This window comes from Motacilla alba, chromosome 1, assembly GCF_015832195.1.
Source record: "Motacilla alba alba isolate MOTALB_02 chromosome 1, Motacilla_alba_V1.0_pri, whole genome shotgun sequence".
NCBI classification, from domain to species: Eukaryota; Metazoa; Chordata; class Aves; order Passeriformes; family Motacillidae; genus Motacilla; species Motacilla alba.
This window is the reverse complement of record NC_052016.1, coordinates 18773710-18790229: the sequence shown is the minus strand read 5'-3', so window position 1 is coordinate 18790229 and position 16520 is coordinate 18773710. Positions and strand designations below refer to the sequence as shown.

Below are 16520 nucleotides of genomic sequence, written 5' to 3'. Positions count from 1 at the left end.
GTGCCTCTCCAATGGGGAATACTTATTAAAGAAAAGAAAATAGAAAATAGGTACAGCAAACCTAAACACCAAAAATAATTCCAGACATGATTAGAACTTCTGGAGGACAAGATCTGCAATGAAGAGATTGCTTGGTGTTAATGAATATTAACTAGGATTTATCCTTGAGTGGGGAAAGCTGAAGGTTTTAATTTTATTTCAAAGGTAAAGACTGGTCAAGTTATGAAGTTTTATATTCTTTTCTTTCCCCCTGAAATTTTGAGTGCATAATAAATGAGGTACTGCTAATGTCACAGACGCTAATTTTCACAACCATGACTGAAGTGATGTTCGTTTCCATTTGCATTTCATTCTAACAATGATGAGAGGTGATGAGTTGATGATAAGCTGTTTTCACCACACTGCCCGCTGTGCAAATTTATGCTTATAGGCAAAGATGACACATAGTTCTGTCATTAAAGGGCTTTACTGCATTGCCTCTTGAGCAAAGACTGTTTGTCAAAATCCATTTGAACTCTGGTAAATAAGCAGGAACAGATGACAACATCTGGGAAGTATTTTTAAGAACCTGCTTTGTGGTGTAAATACCTGTGGGTCTTTAGTGGGGGGTTCAGAGAAAAATAATGATACTTGTAAAAACCATGCGCGTGTAGATGGGGAAAGGAGGGATTGCAGGTGACACTTCAAAAGGTGTTTTCTGTCTCCCCTAGGCTTCATAAAATACTGAAACAAGGTTAGAGTGAACCTTGGGTTATTTTCCTTGTGTCAGTGGGCGGTTCTACAATCATATTACTGCTTCTCTCACTTCTGCTATTTTTTTCTTTATTTATATTATCATCATGCTTCTCGGTCATCAGCTAATTATTTTTTATTTTCATGAGTAGCTTCAGAAAATTGTGTCTTAACATATATGTTAACATAACTCTTCTAGAAGGCTATTGAAGTTTGAGGAATTTTGTTTTCTTAGCAGGAAGTAAAGGTCCAGAGTGTTTGTGGGGAAAGAGCAGTCATCTCTCACCTGGCCCTTGGCAGGAGGCTGATTAGGATGACCAGACTCCCCATTTTGATGCTCACATAGTCTCACGACTCTTGGTTAGCTTTTGTAACAATGGAAAAATTATATCCCTGTTCTCTTCCAGTACTGATGTATTTTGTGTGTTCCCTTGATTAAAGCATCTTTTGACATTTGTGTCAGCTTTGCACAATACTCATTTAATGTCTTTTTTCTTCCCTGTCTTGGTTTCCTTCACTAGCCAGGCTTAAGTCCTTATGAGCAGAATATTTTAAAACAAGTGAGAGCAACCTTCTGAAGGGAATATTTACACATTAATATTCATTTTGCTTACAGTAACAAATCCAGGGTTTTGTTTGTTTTCTTAAGCAAGTAGGAACATTTCAAAAGGTCTGTCTGAAACACCTTGTCCAGGCATTTTTAGAAACCAGACTATCAGCCACAGTATTTATAACTGTGCTCTCTGATAAATAACATATCACAGCTACCAAGGTGACACAAATCAGCATTAGCTGCCTCCTAATTCTTTAAGAGTTGTTTAAGAGCAGTTGACTTACTTACTGTGCTTCTAGGAAAACCTAAATACCCCAAAGTAAACATTGGTCAGGATATCTGTCATTGCTGGGAAAAAAGCAGTAAAACTGTATGGGTAGGACTGGCAGAAGATGTGGCCTACAGTTTCCTGTACTTCCATATTCATCTAGTAATCTATGTCACAGCATAAATTCAGACAAAAGCTGTTATAAAGCCATCACTTGGCAGCTGTAAAGGCATTTTCTGGGTGGCCACAAACACTTCAGTCAGAAGAATCAACCCCTCGCTATGTGGGTAGAACCTGCTGAGAATACCCACTCCTGAGAAGGGGAAAAAAAGTCTTCTGGGTCTCTGTAATCACCATATCCCTTAAGCTTTCTCTTCTGAAAGGCTGCAACAAAGACAGCAGAGTTACTCCAGTTGTTAGAAACAGTTATATTCTGTTCCACAAACTGGCAGTGTCAGTGATTTGCTGCTTGGCACCAGGCTACAGATTATATATGCTCTGAATATTTAGCAGATCTTATATCCTTTAAACCATCCTAATGGAAAACTTTGTTTCATGAATCAGGGGTGTGTTGTATGTGTGTTATTCCACAGGAAGATGAAAGACCACTTTTTTTGTAAGTGAAATCTCTTCTGCATTGATGCTTACTCTAACCCTTGTAGCTTTTTAAAAAATTTTGTTCCACTTACAGTGCACACAAGAGTATTTTCCTATTTTTCTTCTTCTTAAAGCTGAGAGTGAAATTCCAGCCAGTGGAAAAGCTAGGAGACTTCTTCAGGGAAGCTGCTTTTTTGACTATGCACAATATATACCTTTCTGCCACTTTTCCTCTCCATAGTTTCTTTAGTTTATTCCATGGATACACAGAAATCTGGATAATGACTTCACCTGTACAGAGTCTTCAGGCTGCTTAATTGCCAGTCATAACATCTTCTGGCCCCTTTCTGGAAAGCTGAATGTCAAGAGCAAAGGGTCTTCTATCTCATCACCCAGCACTGAGCTGACAAGTGTTCTCTGGCAAGAAGCTCTAGTGACTTGCTATTTTACACCATTATGTTTTCTGGGAGGAGTTTTAGTCCTTTTCCTACCCTTCTTTGTCTTCATCTCTTTTATCATCTTCACAGAACAGCCATGTAACCTAACACTGCTGAACTTGATTTCCATGAGGTGCTGAATGGTCACTTCCCTGAGAACTGTAAGAAGTGAAAGTTCCTCTACTTGTCCATGTGGACCTCATCAGAAGCTGTGGTAGGTTTGCTGTTCTTCCAGTTTATTGAAGAACAAGTGGGACATGAGTCCCTGAATACCTGAATACTTGGCTTTAGGTTTTTCTGCAGTGCTCCTCATGGCTTCTTCAGGGAGAGGATAAACACCAGAGGAGTTCTGTTCAACCAGAAACCAGTTCTGCTGCAGCTTCATGTCTTCCCTCTGCCATTATATTTGAGACAGAGATGGAGATGTGTCACTGACAGGCTGCAGCCATGAGACAAAGAAATCAGCTTCACTTAGTGACAGCACAGCCCAAAGCAGATGTGTGAGGAGGGGAAAACAGTGGCTGAGCCAGCTGAGCGAGCTCACATGGCTTTTCTGCTGCCTGCACCTGTGCAAAGGGGATGCTCGGCTCTACCGCTCCTGAATGGTTTCACTGGCTGTGAAACAGCTGTGCTGTTTTGCTCTAACACTTCTGTCTCTCTGCCTCCTTAAGATCAGATGTAATCTTCAAAAACCACTTCAAAAAGCTGGAAAGGGGACGTGGTTCACTGCTGGTTAAGCAGCTCAGAACCTGTGGAGAGGTTGCATGAAATGGCTGATGATGGTAGAGCAGGCATTCAGCTCTAGCACAAGCATGTGGCAGGGTTCTTCTGATGTTGATTACTGGCATGTTGACATTCTTTTCTTCCTGTGTCTGTAATGGAGTTTGCATTTGCTTGACTAATACGTCTTGGTAATTGTGGTAAAATGTTTGAAAATGTCTTTGTGTTTGCAATTTTAGCCAGTAGCTGAAGGAACGGGAAGAGGCAACATCTTCCTACCCCTTCAAGACAGCTTAAAAGAATCTAGTTGGTAGAGTTCCCTTTGCAGTGATAGGGCTGATTTCAGTAGGATTTGGAGTATGTCCTTAAATCTGGGGTTCAAAGAACACCTCAAAGCCCTCACTGGTGCCGCTGCCTCAGGAGCAGCACCTCACTGGTGAGCATCTCTCCACTATGTGTTGCTCTCGTGAAGGCTGCTGGAGCAGGGGAGGGGGAAAATGCTCAGTCTCACTCTTCCCATGTGTCAGAATGAAAACACACTTCAGGCACCTCGTACACTTGTTTTTCATGAAATGAAGCTGTAGTTTTCCACTGAGCTGTGATGACAACAACTCATGCCACAGAGATAATCAAATGGAGAGAGGGGAATTGATGTGCCCTTACTGGTATCCCACTGAGCTGTTGATTGTATTAATTCCTTTTCTGGAGTGACCTGAACAGAATCAGAATGGTATCTTCAGATTCCTAGATTTTTTCCCCTAGGATTGCAATTATAGAGCTTACACTACAAAGCAAACATGGAATTTAATAAATTATAACTTGTGCACTAGGAAGGATTCTTACACACTCTCAAATCATATGGAAACCCTGAGCTGCCCACCTTCTTTCAGCTTCCGTACAAAATCAAAAGCTTGCTGAGTTCAAAAGTCCCAGGAGCATATTTAGGACTCCCAGGCATAAATTGTGTGAGCATGCCCAGTTTTTGAAGCCTGAGAAGCTGCAATGTGTGCATTCTTCAACTGGACAATAAGGATAACTTTGGCCTGTGGATGACAACAAGCCAACACTGGAACACAGCCATTTAACGAGGGAGGACACAAGAAAGAGCAAAAACAGTGACCCTTGTCTAGAGTGCAAAGGATTCAAAAGTTAACCCCCTCTAATGAACCTAGTATTTTATTTCTTTGTTGTTTTTTTTTGCTTTGTTTTCCAATATAAAAATGATTTAAATAAATGGACAGATAGATCTGATGAAGCACTCAAATTCACAGTGACTGATTATAGATACTGCACTGAATTTTGCTTCTCTACTGTAGTGCATCTCCATTAAGGCAATTTCAGCTAATCTCACTATGGATTCATTAATCAAGTGTAGTCAGGATGTCTGAAGGGAGATAATGAGGGGGAAAAATGGCCTATTGTTTGGCTCTTATTCTTCAGCTAGTTATTTTGTTTATCATGTTCCATAATATTTGTATCCTGATAAATAAGTTCCAGTTGCAATTAGTTATCATAGCAGATGAATAGGACATCTTTACTTACAAATTCAAAATCATTCCATAATAGATCAATTAAATTTGGGCTCTCTTTACATCACATGCCTATACAGTATCAGTTAGCAGTGAAATGGAAACAAGGTGGACTGGTGCATTTTAAAATTTCCTCCCTTTATCCAAAGATGCAAGCATCCACAGAGATAAAGTCCCTAATCCCACATCTTTTTCTCTAAGCACTAACATCCTGCAGTATCAGCAGTCCTTAGTGGCTTCCAAAATTTCTCCTTTAAAATGCTCAAGAAAAGATGTGTTCATTTTTTACTTACTTTTTACTCATTTAGGATTACATACTGTATATCTGCCCCACATAAAGCTGTCACTATATTACTTTAAAAAAAAAAAAAGTTGAGGTTCTAAGAGCCCAGTGGGTTTGGAGACTGCTGAAGATGGGAATGTTTATAAGCTCTGTGATATTAACTGCAGCACTCAACCTCAGGTGACATAAAGCATGCAAAAAAGAACTTTCTGTCAGTTTTATTATTTCTAAAAAGGTTCCCCTTGAAAGGGAAGAGTGACCTTGCTCTGCTGAGCTGACATATGCCACTGAATTAATGGCTGGGCTTTGCTGTAGGGAAGCTTGCAGAAACATTACAACTCCAGTGGCTGAGTTTGCTGCGAACATTAATCAGAGGAACCAAGATGATGTATCAAACACTCATTTAAAAGTAATAAAAACTAACTCTCCTTCTGCCCCCCTTCCCCAAGTTTCTTAGAATTAGCTTATTGTTGGTCATTACCTGTTGTCAAGGGTAAGACTGCAGTAGGGCAGTGAAACTCATGTAAGGGCTTTCTGAAGTTTGCTTACTCTTCAAAAAAAGAACAAACGAGCTTTTGGGATGGACAGGCTTGACCGTGGCTTAGAGGTTATTTTTTTTAATCTTGTTTTCATCTGGAAGGTCGTTTGAAGGAACACCTTTCACTGAACAGCCACATTCCCAACTCCTCTGCCAGTGCATGCTGGTCGCCCCACTTGTGGGTGTGCTGGCCAGGCCTGGGGGTCCCTGTAAAACTGAACCTTTGGGGCTGGATTCTTCTCAGCTCCTCTTTGGGCATATGTATTTTTGTCTTAACTTGAGGTAAACATGCTTATGAATAATTTCTCTCACAGGAAATCCAGCAAAACCCTGCAAGGTCAGGACCTAGATAACACACAGCATTATTAAAATCATGCCATTTAAGTTAGCAGGGAAAGGACTTTAATTGAAGCTGCTAGGTGATTTGGTTTTAAAATGTGAGAATTCGTCTGTGAATTCAGTGGGTTTGAAGAGGAGGAAGTTTCAGGAGAGGAAAGATGTTGGTATTTAAGGGATTAAAGATCAAAGCCTGCAATGCTTATGTAGTGTTTAACCAGCCTTTACTCAGGCAGCGCTCCCCTCTACTGCAGTGATGGTTTTGTGGAGGGTGGATTTCAAGGCTCATCCCTCGGTCTTTCTGCCCATGTGTAAATGAAGGGTAGAAAAAGGATAACAGGGAAGTGGAAGTGCACATCATGCCAAATCCTTAACAGTCATTTTCATAGCTCCTCTGAGTTTGTCACACATCTTTAACCTTCTTTTAAAGTCATTTTCTTTTCATGGTTTTGTGTGCCACTGAAAGTCACTTTTAATTAAATGTCATATAAATAATAAAGTCTTAATTACATAATTATTGCAAATACCTGTGTGCACACTCCCAGAATTGGACAGACTGTCAGAAGAGCACTTGGAGTGACTTTTCCCACTGGGAACTGAGAGTGCTCTGCAGCAACTGGGCAGGAACAATGGTGCTCAAAATTCAGGGTCATTGTGCATTTAAAGAAAGTGGAGTCAGGTCCCTTCCCCCCTTTGCACATTTTGCAATACTCACTTGCATAAAACTTTCTGAGTGTTAAGACTGGTGCTTCCTAAATTGCTTCTTTATTTAGTCCCTCACAAAGTTGTTTAATCAACACAGCACATTTTTTTGCCTGACCAAACTGCCTCTTTGCTCAGATGTCCTACATGGCTGCCTCTTCCAGAAGAAGACTTACAGACCTTGCAAAAAATCCCACCCTCATTTAACTTCAGGAACAGCAGCTCTGCCCTTCTCTCAGCTGCCCCAGTGCCTGCACAGGGCAAGGTGCCCCTGGAAAGCACTGGAGACTGGGTTTCTAGTGGTGACTCTCACTGGGTTTTTGGGAACTACGTGCCTCGTGTCAGCAGGGAGGTAGGGCTGAGAGACCGAGGCTGGTACCAGTTAGAGGCACTGATAAAACAGCTGCTCAGTGTTTACTTTGGAGAGCGCAATTTGTTCACCTGGAGGAGTGTTAGTTATGATTAACTCATTTTTTAAATTCAGCTTCGCTTTTCCAGTCCTTTTCCACTGTTAAAATTAGGGTGTTTGAGCTGAAGCTTCGTGGTGGCAGTTCTGTTCAAAGTCCACTTTGCTCCCCTCTCTCCCCCACCTCCATGCAGCTACTAAACACCAGGCCATGATAACAACCAGTCTTTTATAGAGTAATTTTTAAGCCAGTTAAAAATGCCATTTCAGTAGATTGCTCTATTTGAGTTAGCCGGAACAAGCTGTATCTTTTTTATTGCTTTTGACTGGTGAAGTGCAAGGTTTAGGCCGTGTTTCATGTGGGCTATAAAGTTATATTAATGTGTTGGTTAGTGGTCAGAAGTTCTGTATGTGTAACTAATGTGTAAATAGGAAAAATTCCCTGTGGTACAGAGGTCATGATGTTTTTTATTTTGTTGCTTCCCTTACCCTTTGGAGAGTTGCTTAATCTTTTATGCAAATTCTCATTCTTTATACAGAAGTGAGGATTTTTTTGGTGGTGTTTGGTTTGTGGGGTTTTTTTCCACAGAACATCCAAAAAGCTATAAATTGCTATCTTGCCATCTGGGAAAGTAGGAGACAATTCTTTTGATTATCTATGCAAGAAGATAAGCTAGCAGAGTGGAAATATTCATCCCTACTTGAGAACTCTTTCATTCTCAGAGTGGTCTCCTCCTTCTGAAGGGACTAGAACCATCAGGGAATAGAACAAATGAATCAAATCCTGATCTCCACTTATCTCCATCAATCAGAGCAGCAAGAACAGGCTGTTCTCTTTAGGGCTGCTGTATTTGCTCTCAAAAAAGAGGGAAGAAGACAAGTGTCTGTGGCAGGCAAGGAAATTGAGCAACATGCTGAGCTCCCTTTTTATTACTTCCAGTGTCCACGTTTGCCACTATACAGCTTACATGGCTTGGGTAGTCTAAGGATGAATGGAAGCTAAAAATTAAAATGCATGGAGGAATTTGAAGAGATTTACTTGTGTGAGAGGGTCAGTACAAAGCCTTTGACACATGCAGGATTTAAAAGATATTTTGAATAGGACTTGAAGCAAAATATAAAGGGCCAGAATTTATGACAGCAGGCAACCACATTGCTGAGCAGTGTGAATTGTCCAAAGAAAAATACGGGATGAATATCTCCCATAATGATTATTTATCGGGATAACTGCAGTCAGTTTTGGCTCAAAGGTTGTCTTTAGACACAGGGAAGCTCTGACTAGTTTGTCACAGACAAGAACTTACTTCTCCTATGATATGTCCTACAAGGGAAGGATGTTTCATAACAGAAAGACATGGATTGCAGAACCTGTTGTTGTCCTACTATTTGCATATCATACCATATTATTTTCCAGGGAAAATTATAGGCTATTTACAGTCAAACCAGACAATCAACTGCAGACTGTCCAGATTAAAATAAACAACAATTACATAGCACTTATCCTCTTAAAAGGATTATTTAAAATTCCTGGATTTCAGGGAATAAATGATATAGGAGAAGGAAGAAGGTTTTCAAATACTGAAAAGTATCTGTGATATTTTCTATTATGTTAGTTTGGAATACTGAATGGGAAGAGATGAAAGTCGATGCGTTGATTTATAGAAATTTTTTGATCAGTCCTTGTGCGGGAAACACAGTTGTTTCTTCCTCTGCCCATACCTCCATTAGATTTTACTGAGCAAATTCATACTTGCTTAACATATACCTGGGTAGCTCTTGCATGAATTGAGCCAGAAAAACCACTTAACTTTATAGGATGCTGAATCCTGGTATCAAAAGTCAATAGCATATTTTCTCTTAGTAGCTTTGCATTTCCTTTAAAAGCTTCCCTTCACCTGGAAATAAGGCCTGTGCATATCTTCACAAAGTAGGTGTTCCCTGACACTAATGCAGTGACTGACACTACTGAAAGTAATAGTCCCATTCCCTTTGCAGCCAGAAGCTCCTAAATCTGCTTTTCGTTATCAGTATAATGGGGTTGGATTCATTTTTAAAAGGTAGTGCCTATTGATTACTTAATGGAAAAAGTTAGTATAGAGAACTGCTGAAGCAGCCCTATTCAGTGCTCTCTGGTGCAGCAACACCATTATCTAGAACAGTGGAAATCATCCTGTAACCCTTATTAATATTTAATAAGGATGAAGCAACATTGAAGTACACTACCAAATAGCCCCAGGCTCCTGCACGTGTAGGATATAAGGTTGTTTCGAGGGTCAAAAAAGAATAACTATGCTCAACCTGTTTATAGGCAAGACCAACACTAAACAATGTTTTCCCTCTTGTTCCTTTTAAACTATTTCCAGCACATCTGCACTTTAATATGCACTTATTCCTACTAGACATATTGAAGTGTTGGAATGCAACAGAAAGGTCAGTGTATGTTTAGAGATTGCTGAGATAATTTTATACTTTCCCTTCCCAGTGTTGCTGTGAATCCCAGACTCCCTTCTCCCTCCTGCTCTGTGCTGTAGGGCACATTTGGCTGGGCTGACAAGCTAGTCAAAGGTGTTAATCCTGTCTAATAGAACCATAATCCTCAGGGCTGTGTTTTTATATCATACTATTGAGCTAACCCCTTGTCACAGGATGTTCTTCATCTACTTAATAGCAAAGCTCTTTATGGGAATTTTAGATATAATTAAATGTACAATTCAAATTGTAATTTTCAGTTCCACAATGTAAAAAAAAAAAAAAAAAAAGCAAACAAACCACAGTGTTTAGACACCAGAGATTTTACAATCAATAAAGAGTGATTTTTTTCTTCTCTTTTTTGTTTTCTCCTCAGTGAATGGTAAATGTCTATATAGTTGTCCAAAAATATTCACAAATCTGGGTCAATTTCTTCAAATAACTTTTGGCTGGAAATATTTTTCAGGTTAGATGTGCCTAGAAATATAGGGCAGGGGGGAAAAGAGGATGTTATTCTTTTAAGCTGCACTGCTTAGAATCTGGAACTAAAATATGGGTAGACTTTTCCATCTGACTCTGCTCAGGTTCCCACTGCTATGTCCACAGTTATTTTTTGGGGGCAGTGGCAGAACTGATTAATAAATAAGTCTGGGAAAACAGGGAAATACATCAAGAAGGTATTCCTCCTTAACTTCTCTGGAAGCCGGTCCATGCCAGGACTAAGCGTGCCTGCACTATGAAGGCAGGCAAAGGCACTGGCTCCCAAACCAGTCCTTTTTTCCCCCTCTTTTGCCACCCAAAGGGTATTCTACCACTGTTGCTTCTGAGGCTGCCTCATGACCATTCTTGCCTGGTGGAGAAGATTGAAATTCAGTAATAGGAAAGGTGGGAGCTCACAAGCCTTTTGTGAAGTTCCTGGATTTGCAGCAAAAGGAGGAAGCTGGAGATGCCAGGTGAAAAGTGCTCAGTGGGTGCTTTAGAAATCTGGGGGAGATGAAAATATGACTCATGTGGCTGGGGGTGGGGGAAGAAAGCAATGGAACAAGGAACTAGTTTGGTTGAAATCACATGGGCAAGGAAAAAGGATGAACAAGTACAGGAAAAGCTGTAGCCCAGATACTCTGAAATCACTTATTAAATCAGACAGAATGTATTTAATTTGTGGTTTACTATTTGGTTCAGTGTTTTTTTTTCCTCCAGAGGGGATTTTGAATACTCAAAAATAGACTGAGTTTATATTGCCTCATGTATAATAGTAAATCCCGCATAAGAACTCTCATACTGCATTAAAGATTTTCATTTAGTATGGAAGAAGGAAGTACTTAAAAAAACCCAAGCCATTCTAGATCTAGCTGTGAATATTGGTGAAGACATAAAAGCAAGCACTTAAAGACACTGTAGAGTTGATAGATGTCCAAATTCTGGCTGTTTCTAGGGCCACATTTAAAGGGACTCCCAACTTGGCATCAAGTTGGCATCAATGGGATTTTATGCATTTTTCCCCCATAGGCAGTGCAGTGTCAGGCAGCTGTGCCTGAGCATGTCTGACAGGTCTTTCTGTACAACCCCACTCCTCAAAATCTGCTCTGCCGCCTCCCTCCTGTCCATGTCATTTATCCACATGCAGAAAGAGTGAAAACTAGAAGGAAGGCAGAGCATCCATTCACTGTCTCTTAATACACTTCTAAGCTGATGGAGCTTTGTTAAGCCAAGTAAAGCTGTGGCATAGCAGAAAATTGTACCCATCTATGTTTAAAAATCAGAATTTCTAATTGGAAAATTGAGAAGAAAAGCACAAGGCCTGCCTGATTATTCTGTTACTTATTCCCTCTGCAATGTGTGCATTTTGGACAAGTTGTATTCATAATCCTCAGCAGTCCTTGCTCATTCCTGATGGTAAAGAGTCATAAATTGTCCTCCCAGCTGCAAAAATACATTGTATAAATTGTCACAATTTACACCACCACAACCAAGTCTATTGCTTGAATCATATTTATGATGACTTTTTTTTTTTTTTGAAACTCATAAACAAGTCTTTCTTACCTGCAAATAATGCATGGTTATTTATACACATAAGTAATGTGAAACAGATGTAGAAGAACTCATAATGACATCCATTACCTAATTAGTATTTGAAGCAGTATTGTTTCTCTTACTTATTTTTCTACCTCTGCCTGTACAGTCATAATTTTTTTCCCCCTACAGTCACCTCATATTTTGTTTCTAGTTGGATGCAGCAGTTCATGGTCCACTGGTATGGGAGGGATTTTTAACACCAACAGGTGGCTTGACAGTTTTATTTAAGTCTTTATAACAGAACAAAGCAAAACAGCACCAATGACTCAAGGTTTGTCTTCTCTTCTTTTTCAGCGCACAAGCAGCTTTGGGAGCTTTGACCGTTTTAGGCATCACTCGATATCAAAGACAGATGATTCAGCTGAGGTCTGTAGAACACAAAGTTTAAATTGCTGCAGTTCACTTTCCCATGACAGTTATGCAAAAACATTGGGAAGCTATTGTGTAAATTTTGCAGCACTGAGAACTTTACTTGTATACCTGTATCTGTTCAGTCATTGAAGCCTTGACAAAAAAACCCAAGAGAATCACACCTAAACTTTGGCACTTTGATGTGAAAATCGAAACAATTAAGAAAAAAAAAAAGTGCACTTCACATTGGTGCATGCCCAACGTAACCAGCACTTTACAAGTAACCCACAGATGTCTCACTTTTGTTTTCAAGACCTCTGCAGAAATTCCCTCAATTCTTATTGATATTAGGGACAATAAATAATGGGAAACAATATTACCTACCATAAAATATATTTTTTGTCTGTCATTCATCCATAGAATATTGTGCTGCAAACCTCTTTAGGTACACAGTTTCCAAGGAAAATGGTCATGGCTGAATATTGTCATGATAACTGTGTTAGTGTCCTTAATATTTCCCTTCAATTTCTCCTTCAGCTTGCTGTGTTTTATTTTTGGGGTGAGTTATTGCTTACTTTTTGATTTCAAAACAGATATCTGAGCTGGAGACTATAAGTGACATTGGGGAAGCAGTACAAATTAAAGCAGCAAACAACGGAGGAAGCCTGAGTAAGAAGATGAGAGCCATTTCACTTACCATGAAGAAAAAGATGGGTAAAAAATACATCAAGGCACTCTCGGAGGAGATGGTAAATACAGCCTAAGAGCCTTGTGTTTGTTGGAAATACACGTTAAGTAGCAAAAATATTATGTGCATTTTTTCTGTTCATGTTTCAACTATCCTCAGTTGTGACAAACCACAAAACCAGGGTAACAACACATACTGAATTAAGCCAGCTTCTGGTATGTACCTGCTCTTTCATGTGCATTTTAGTGTACACACAAATCACATAGTAAGGGCCCAAGAGACTCATAAGCATTTTACTTCATTTAATTTTGCTTTTTCATCAAGGAACATCTGTATGAGCATGTGTGTAAGAGCACAAAAACCCTCCTCATGTGGACACAAGGGAGTATTGGTTGAACCCAATCATCAGTCTGATGCTCAGTTTGTACAAAGAGCTTCATTAAAAGAATTTATCTCCCAATACAAGAATTATTTCTGAAGTCCACTTTGTAAAGGTCAGCCAGCATCCTAGAGAATTCCAACTCATATACCTGATCTCCTTTTACCTTATCTAATCTTAGTGAAGCTATCTTTATTAAATATAAAAAAACATAATCTTGCATGTACTGCAAACCCTGTTTTCTCAGTTTTTTCCGTTTGTTCCGTAAGTTCCAAAATTGAAAACCATAAGAAAAAAACTTGTCACACTTAACAATTCTAAAAAATCTATCTAGTCTGCATCCTATCTCATGTGTCAATATCAAGTAAGTAAGGAAAATCAATGAGGAATGCCACAAGTAGAAAATAATTTTTCACAGGATACCTTTAAATACCTTTTGAAGGACCAAGACAAGGATCCATACTTCATTAGTTTAGTTTTCTTTTTTTTTTTTTTTCCCTAAAGGGCAATCGATGATATTTATATTATATTTTTATATTTCCTTTCTGCACATTTAAAGCAACAATTCCCACGACAGAAATTCAATGGATTATCTGGTTGGACACACATGTAGCATGATCTTCCTTCCTGCAGGAGATGATGGCAATCAATACCAGCCTCCTGATTAATCTGTTATGCTCCTGGCTGCTGTAACAAGCACAGCTCTTGTTGAAAACCAGTATAGTTCTTCATTTCTTTGGGTCTCTAATTCACACATGCACTGTCATCTTTGCTTCACTATCCAACTGGTGAATAACTAATTTTTCCCCAAATACAATGTACTGAAGGAAGTTTCAGTTGCATCAGGATATCACATGCACTGGCAACATGATGGATTCTACTGAAAAATCCCTCCCTTTGAAAGATCATCCCTATTTAATTTATCTGTTACATCATCTCTAACTTAACTGTGACTGAAATATGGATCCTATTGTTTTGAACAGGCTGTGATTCCTGAGGTGTGATTTACTGGGATAAACTCGAGGGGCCAATTTCATACACCATTAGACTTTGTGAGAGAAACATGTAGCTGTTAATTCTGAAATGCCCTGGATTTTGAGGACGGGGTGAATGTGGGCAGTGTGGTGAGCACGGTGCTAGAACACACCAGTGCCCTACACGCATGCAAGCTGTCCCCAGCCTGCCACCTAGCAACCACGATCTTCAGAAGTTCAGTGCAAAACACAGCTGTGTCAGCCAGCTCTTCACCACCTGCTTTCGGAGCCGAGCTTTATATTTCCTTCTCTGAGACAAGGAGACAAAATCTTATCAGGCTGCCCACAAATTTCCCGTTACGAGCTTTCAGCTCTGCCATGGTGTGTTGCAGTCTTCCTAGCTTAGCTGTTTGAGCAGAGAGGGGATGAAGGAGTGGGGCAGAAACAAGAGGGAATTTCTCCAGGCTCATAAAATACTGGGGTGATTGTTAGGCATGGTTAGTACCAGGCATCAACTTCTAAAATGCCTTCTCTCTCAAAGGAGTTCTTAATAAAGTGCAATGATGAGCTATTCTCCAATGATGCTTTAAAACAAACAAACAAAAAATTGTGTAAAATATATTTCTTTGGGGCTAACATTTGATTTTTGTGTTAAAGAATGAAGAGGGAAAAGAAGACAGTGATCCTGGTGGTGGAACACACACTGAGAAGGTCTCCCTAAAAGCCAGTGACTCTTTGGAAAGTCTCTATAGTCTGAACAGTGGCCAGAGCTCATCTAGTAAGTACAAGACACCTATACTTCTTATTCTGTCACTGGATCAATATTGCTTATGCCTGTGGAATCAGAGCTGGTGATCAAAAATGTGATGGTAGAGAGCTCTTCATTCTGGCAGACAAAAGTGCAATTTGGTTAAATGGGTAGCAGCTAAGGTAGATATACATCTATCCAGAAATAAATTGAGTGTTTTTAAGAGTGAAAATACTAACTGAAGAAAAAAAAAATAACATGAATTTTAGGGCATAGTGCTGGTATACATACACCATACATTTTTGTGGGGTTATCCCTGCCTTAGTGCTGGGTTTGCAATCGCTAGATGCAGCCACAAAAACGTCCTCTACTGGCGGCCTGGCTGTGAGTTCATTCTTTGCCCTGGAGATGTGAGGCAGACAGAGGCAGACAAAGTCTCTCTGAGATGGTGGGGGATGTGGGTCTGACCTGGCAGCTTTGGGACATGATGCAGAGAGACACAGTCCACCTGAAACCCACTGAAAACCCTCCTCCATCCTTGGTCAGAGGAGTCTCTGATGAGAAATGTGCCTCCACCTCCCTGTGTTGCCCTGCTGTGGATATCTGCTGGGAGGCAGGCCACAGCTATCCCTGGTTACACTGCTGTGCCACCCTGCAGGCACTGCCCCAGCACTGAGTGCAGACTGGAGCTGCAGCTCAGACCATTTGCACTTAGAGTTAATCTGGCCCTGAGATGGAACTGTGCACTCAAGCAATCACCTCAAACAAAACCATTTTTATGATCATTTTCTGTGACGTGATTTGTGAAAATCGTATATGGGAGTTTACTTCCAATACACTGCTGCTCTTATCTAAAAACATATTTGGATGGGATATTGCAGAGCTTGCTCAAATTTGCTTGAATTACTCTGCTGATATTTTATTGCTTAACTTGGATAAAATGACAGGCAAAAATGTTGATAAGATTAAAATTTCCCTCTGCAATGCAGGTTCCTTTGATGTTTCAGCTAGCTCTGGAATGAAATAAAATAACTTCTACAGTACTTGTTTTCATTTCTCTGAATAAACAGGAGAAGTTCAGCAGAATTCATTCCTTAAATTGCTCTTTTAGGGTACACTTTATTAATCTGCAGAGGTAATATTTCAAAAAGTCTGTAAATAAAATGCATAGTCTATTAGTATCATCATCAGAAAAAGATTACTTTAGGGAAGATATGAATGAAAGATCTCCTACCCATTTTGTTCTGTCTCTTGTAGCATGATTTTTATTGAATGTAGTTATCCTGGAACGTGTCAAACTCACACAGAATATGCTATGCCTCTGATTCTGTGGTTTTGAACCCCTTCCCTTGGGCTGCTGTGCAGAGTTGTATGTCTGGGCATTTGGGGCAGGGGTCTCTCAAGCTGCCTCTCTCCCAGGTGGGGTGACCAGCTGCTCCGATGGCATGAGCAACAGGGACAGCCTCCGCTTTGATGACGAGGTCCCCTACAATGGCCCCTTCTGCGGCCGAGCCAAAGTCCACACCGATTTCACACCCAGTCCTTACGACACTGACTCGCTGAAAATCAAGGTAAGACAACCACCAGGACTCCTTCTCTCCCCCTAGCAATGCCAGGGGGACAATTTTTTTACACGCAAATAATACATTTAATAGTGAATTTTTTACCTGCTTAAGCACATGGAACACTAAAAGCAAGGCTGATCTGGTTTCTCAATGCTTCTATAAGGACTTA

At 40.0% G+C, this 16520-nt stretch overlaps 1 protein-coding gene across 6 annotated transcripts in view; it reads left to right on the top strand.

Moving 5' to 3' along the window:
• The window catches only part of LOC119698542 (SAM domain-containing protein SAMSN-1-like), an 82544-nt gene that overhangs the window by 52448 nt on the left and 13576 nt on the right, over positions 1-16520 (top strand). For 5 of the 6 annotated variants that reach the window (XM_038130535.1, XM_038130519.1, XM_038130526.1 and 2 more), the window contains 4 exons: positions 11941-12012; positions 12591-12746; positions 14696-14816; positions 16206-16357. In XM_038130535.1, coding sequence (XP_037986463.1) covers positions 11941-12012; positions 12591-12746; positions 14696-14816; positions 16206-16357 — 501 coding nt within the window. Of the gene's footprint in view, positions 1-2677; positions 2802-11940; positions 12013-12590; positions 12747-14695; positions 14817-16205; positions 16358-16520 lie in introns of all 6 variants that reach the window. The other variant, XM_038130556.1, reaches the window with a different exon arrangement.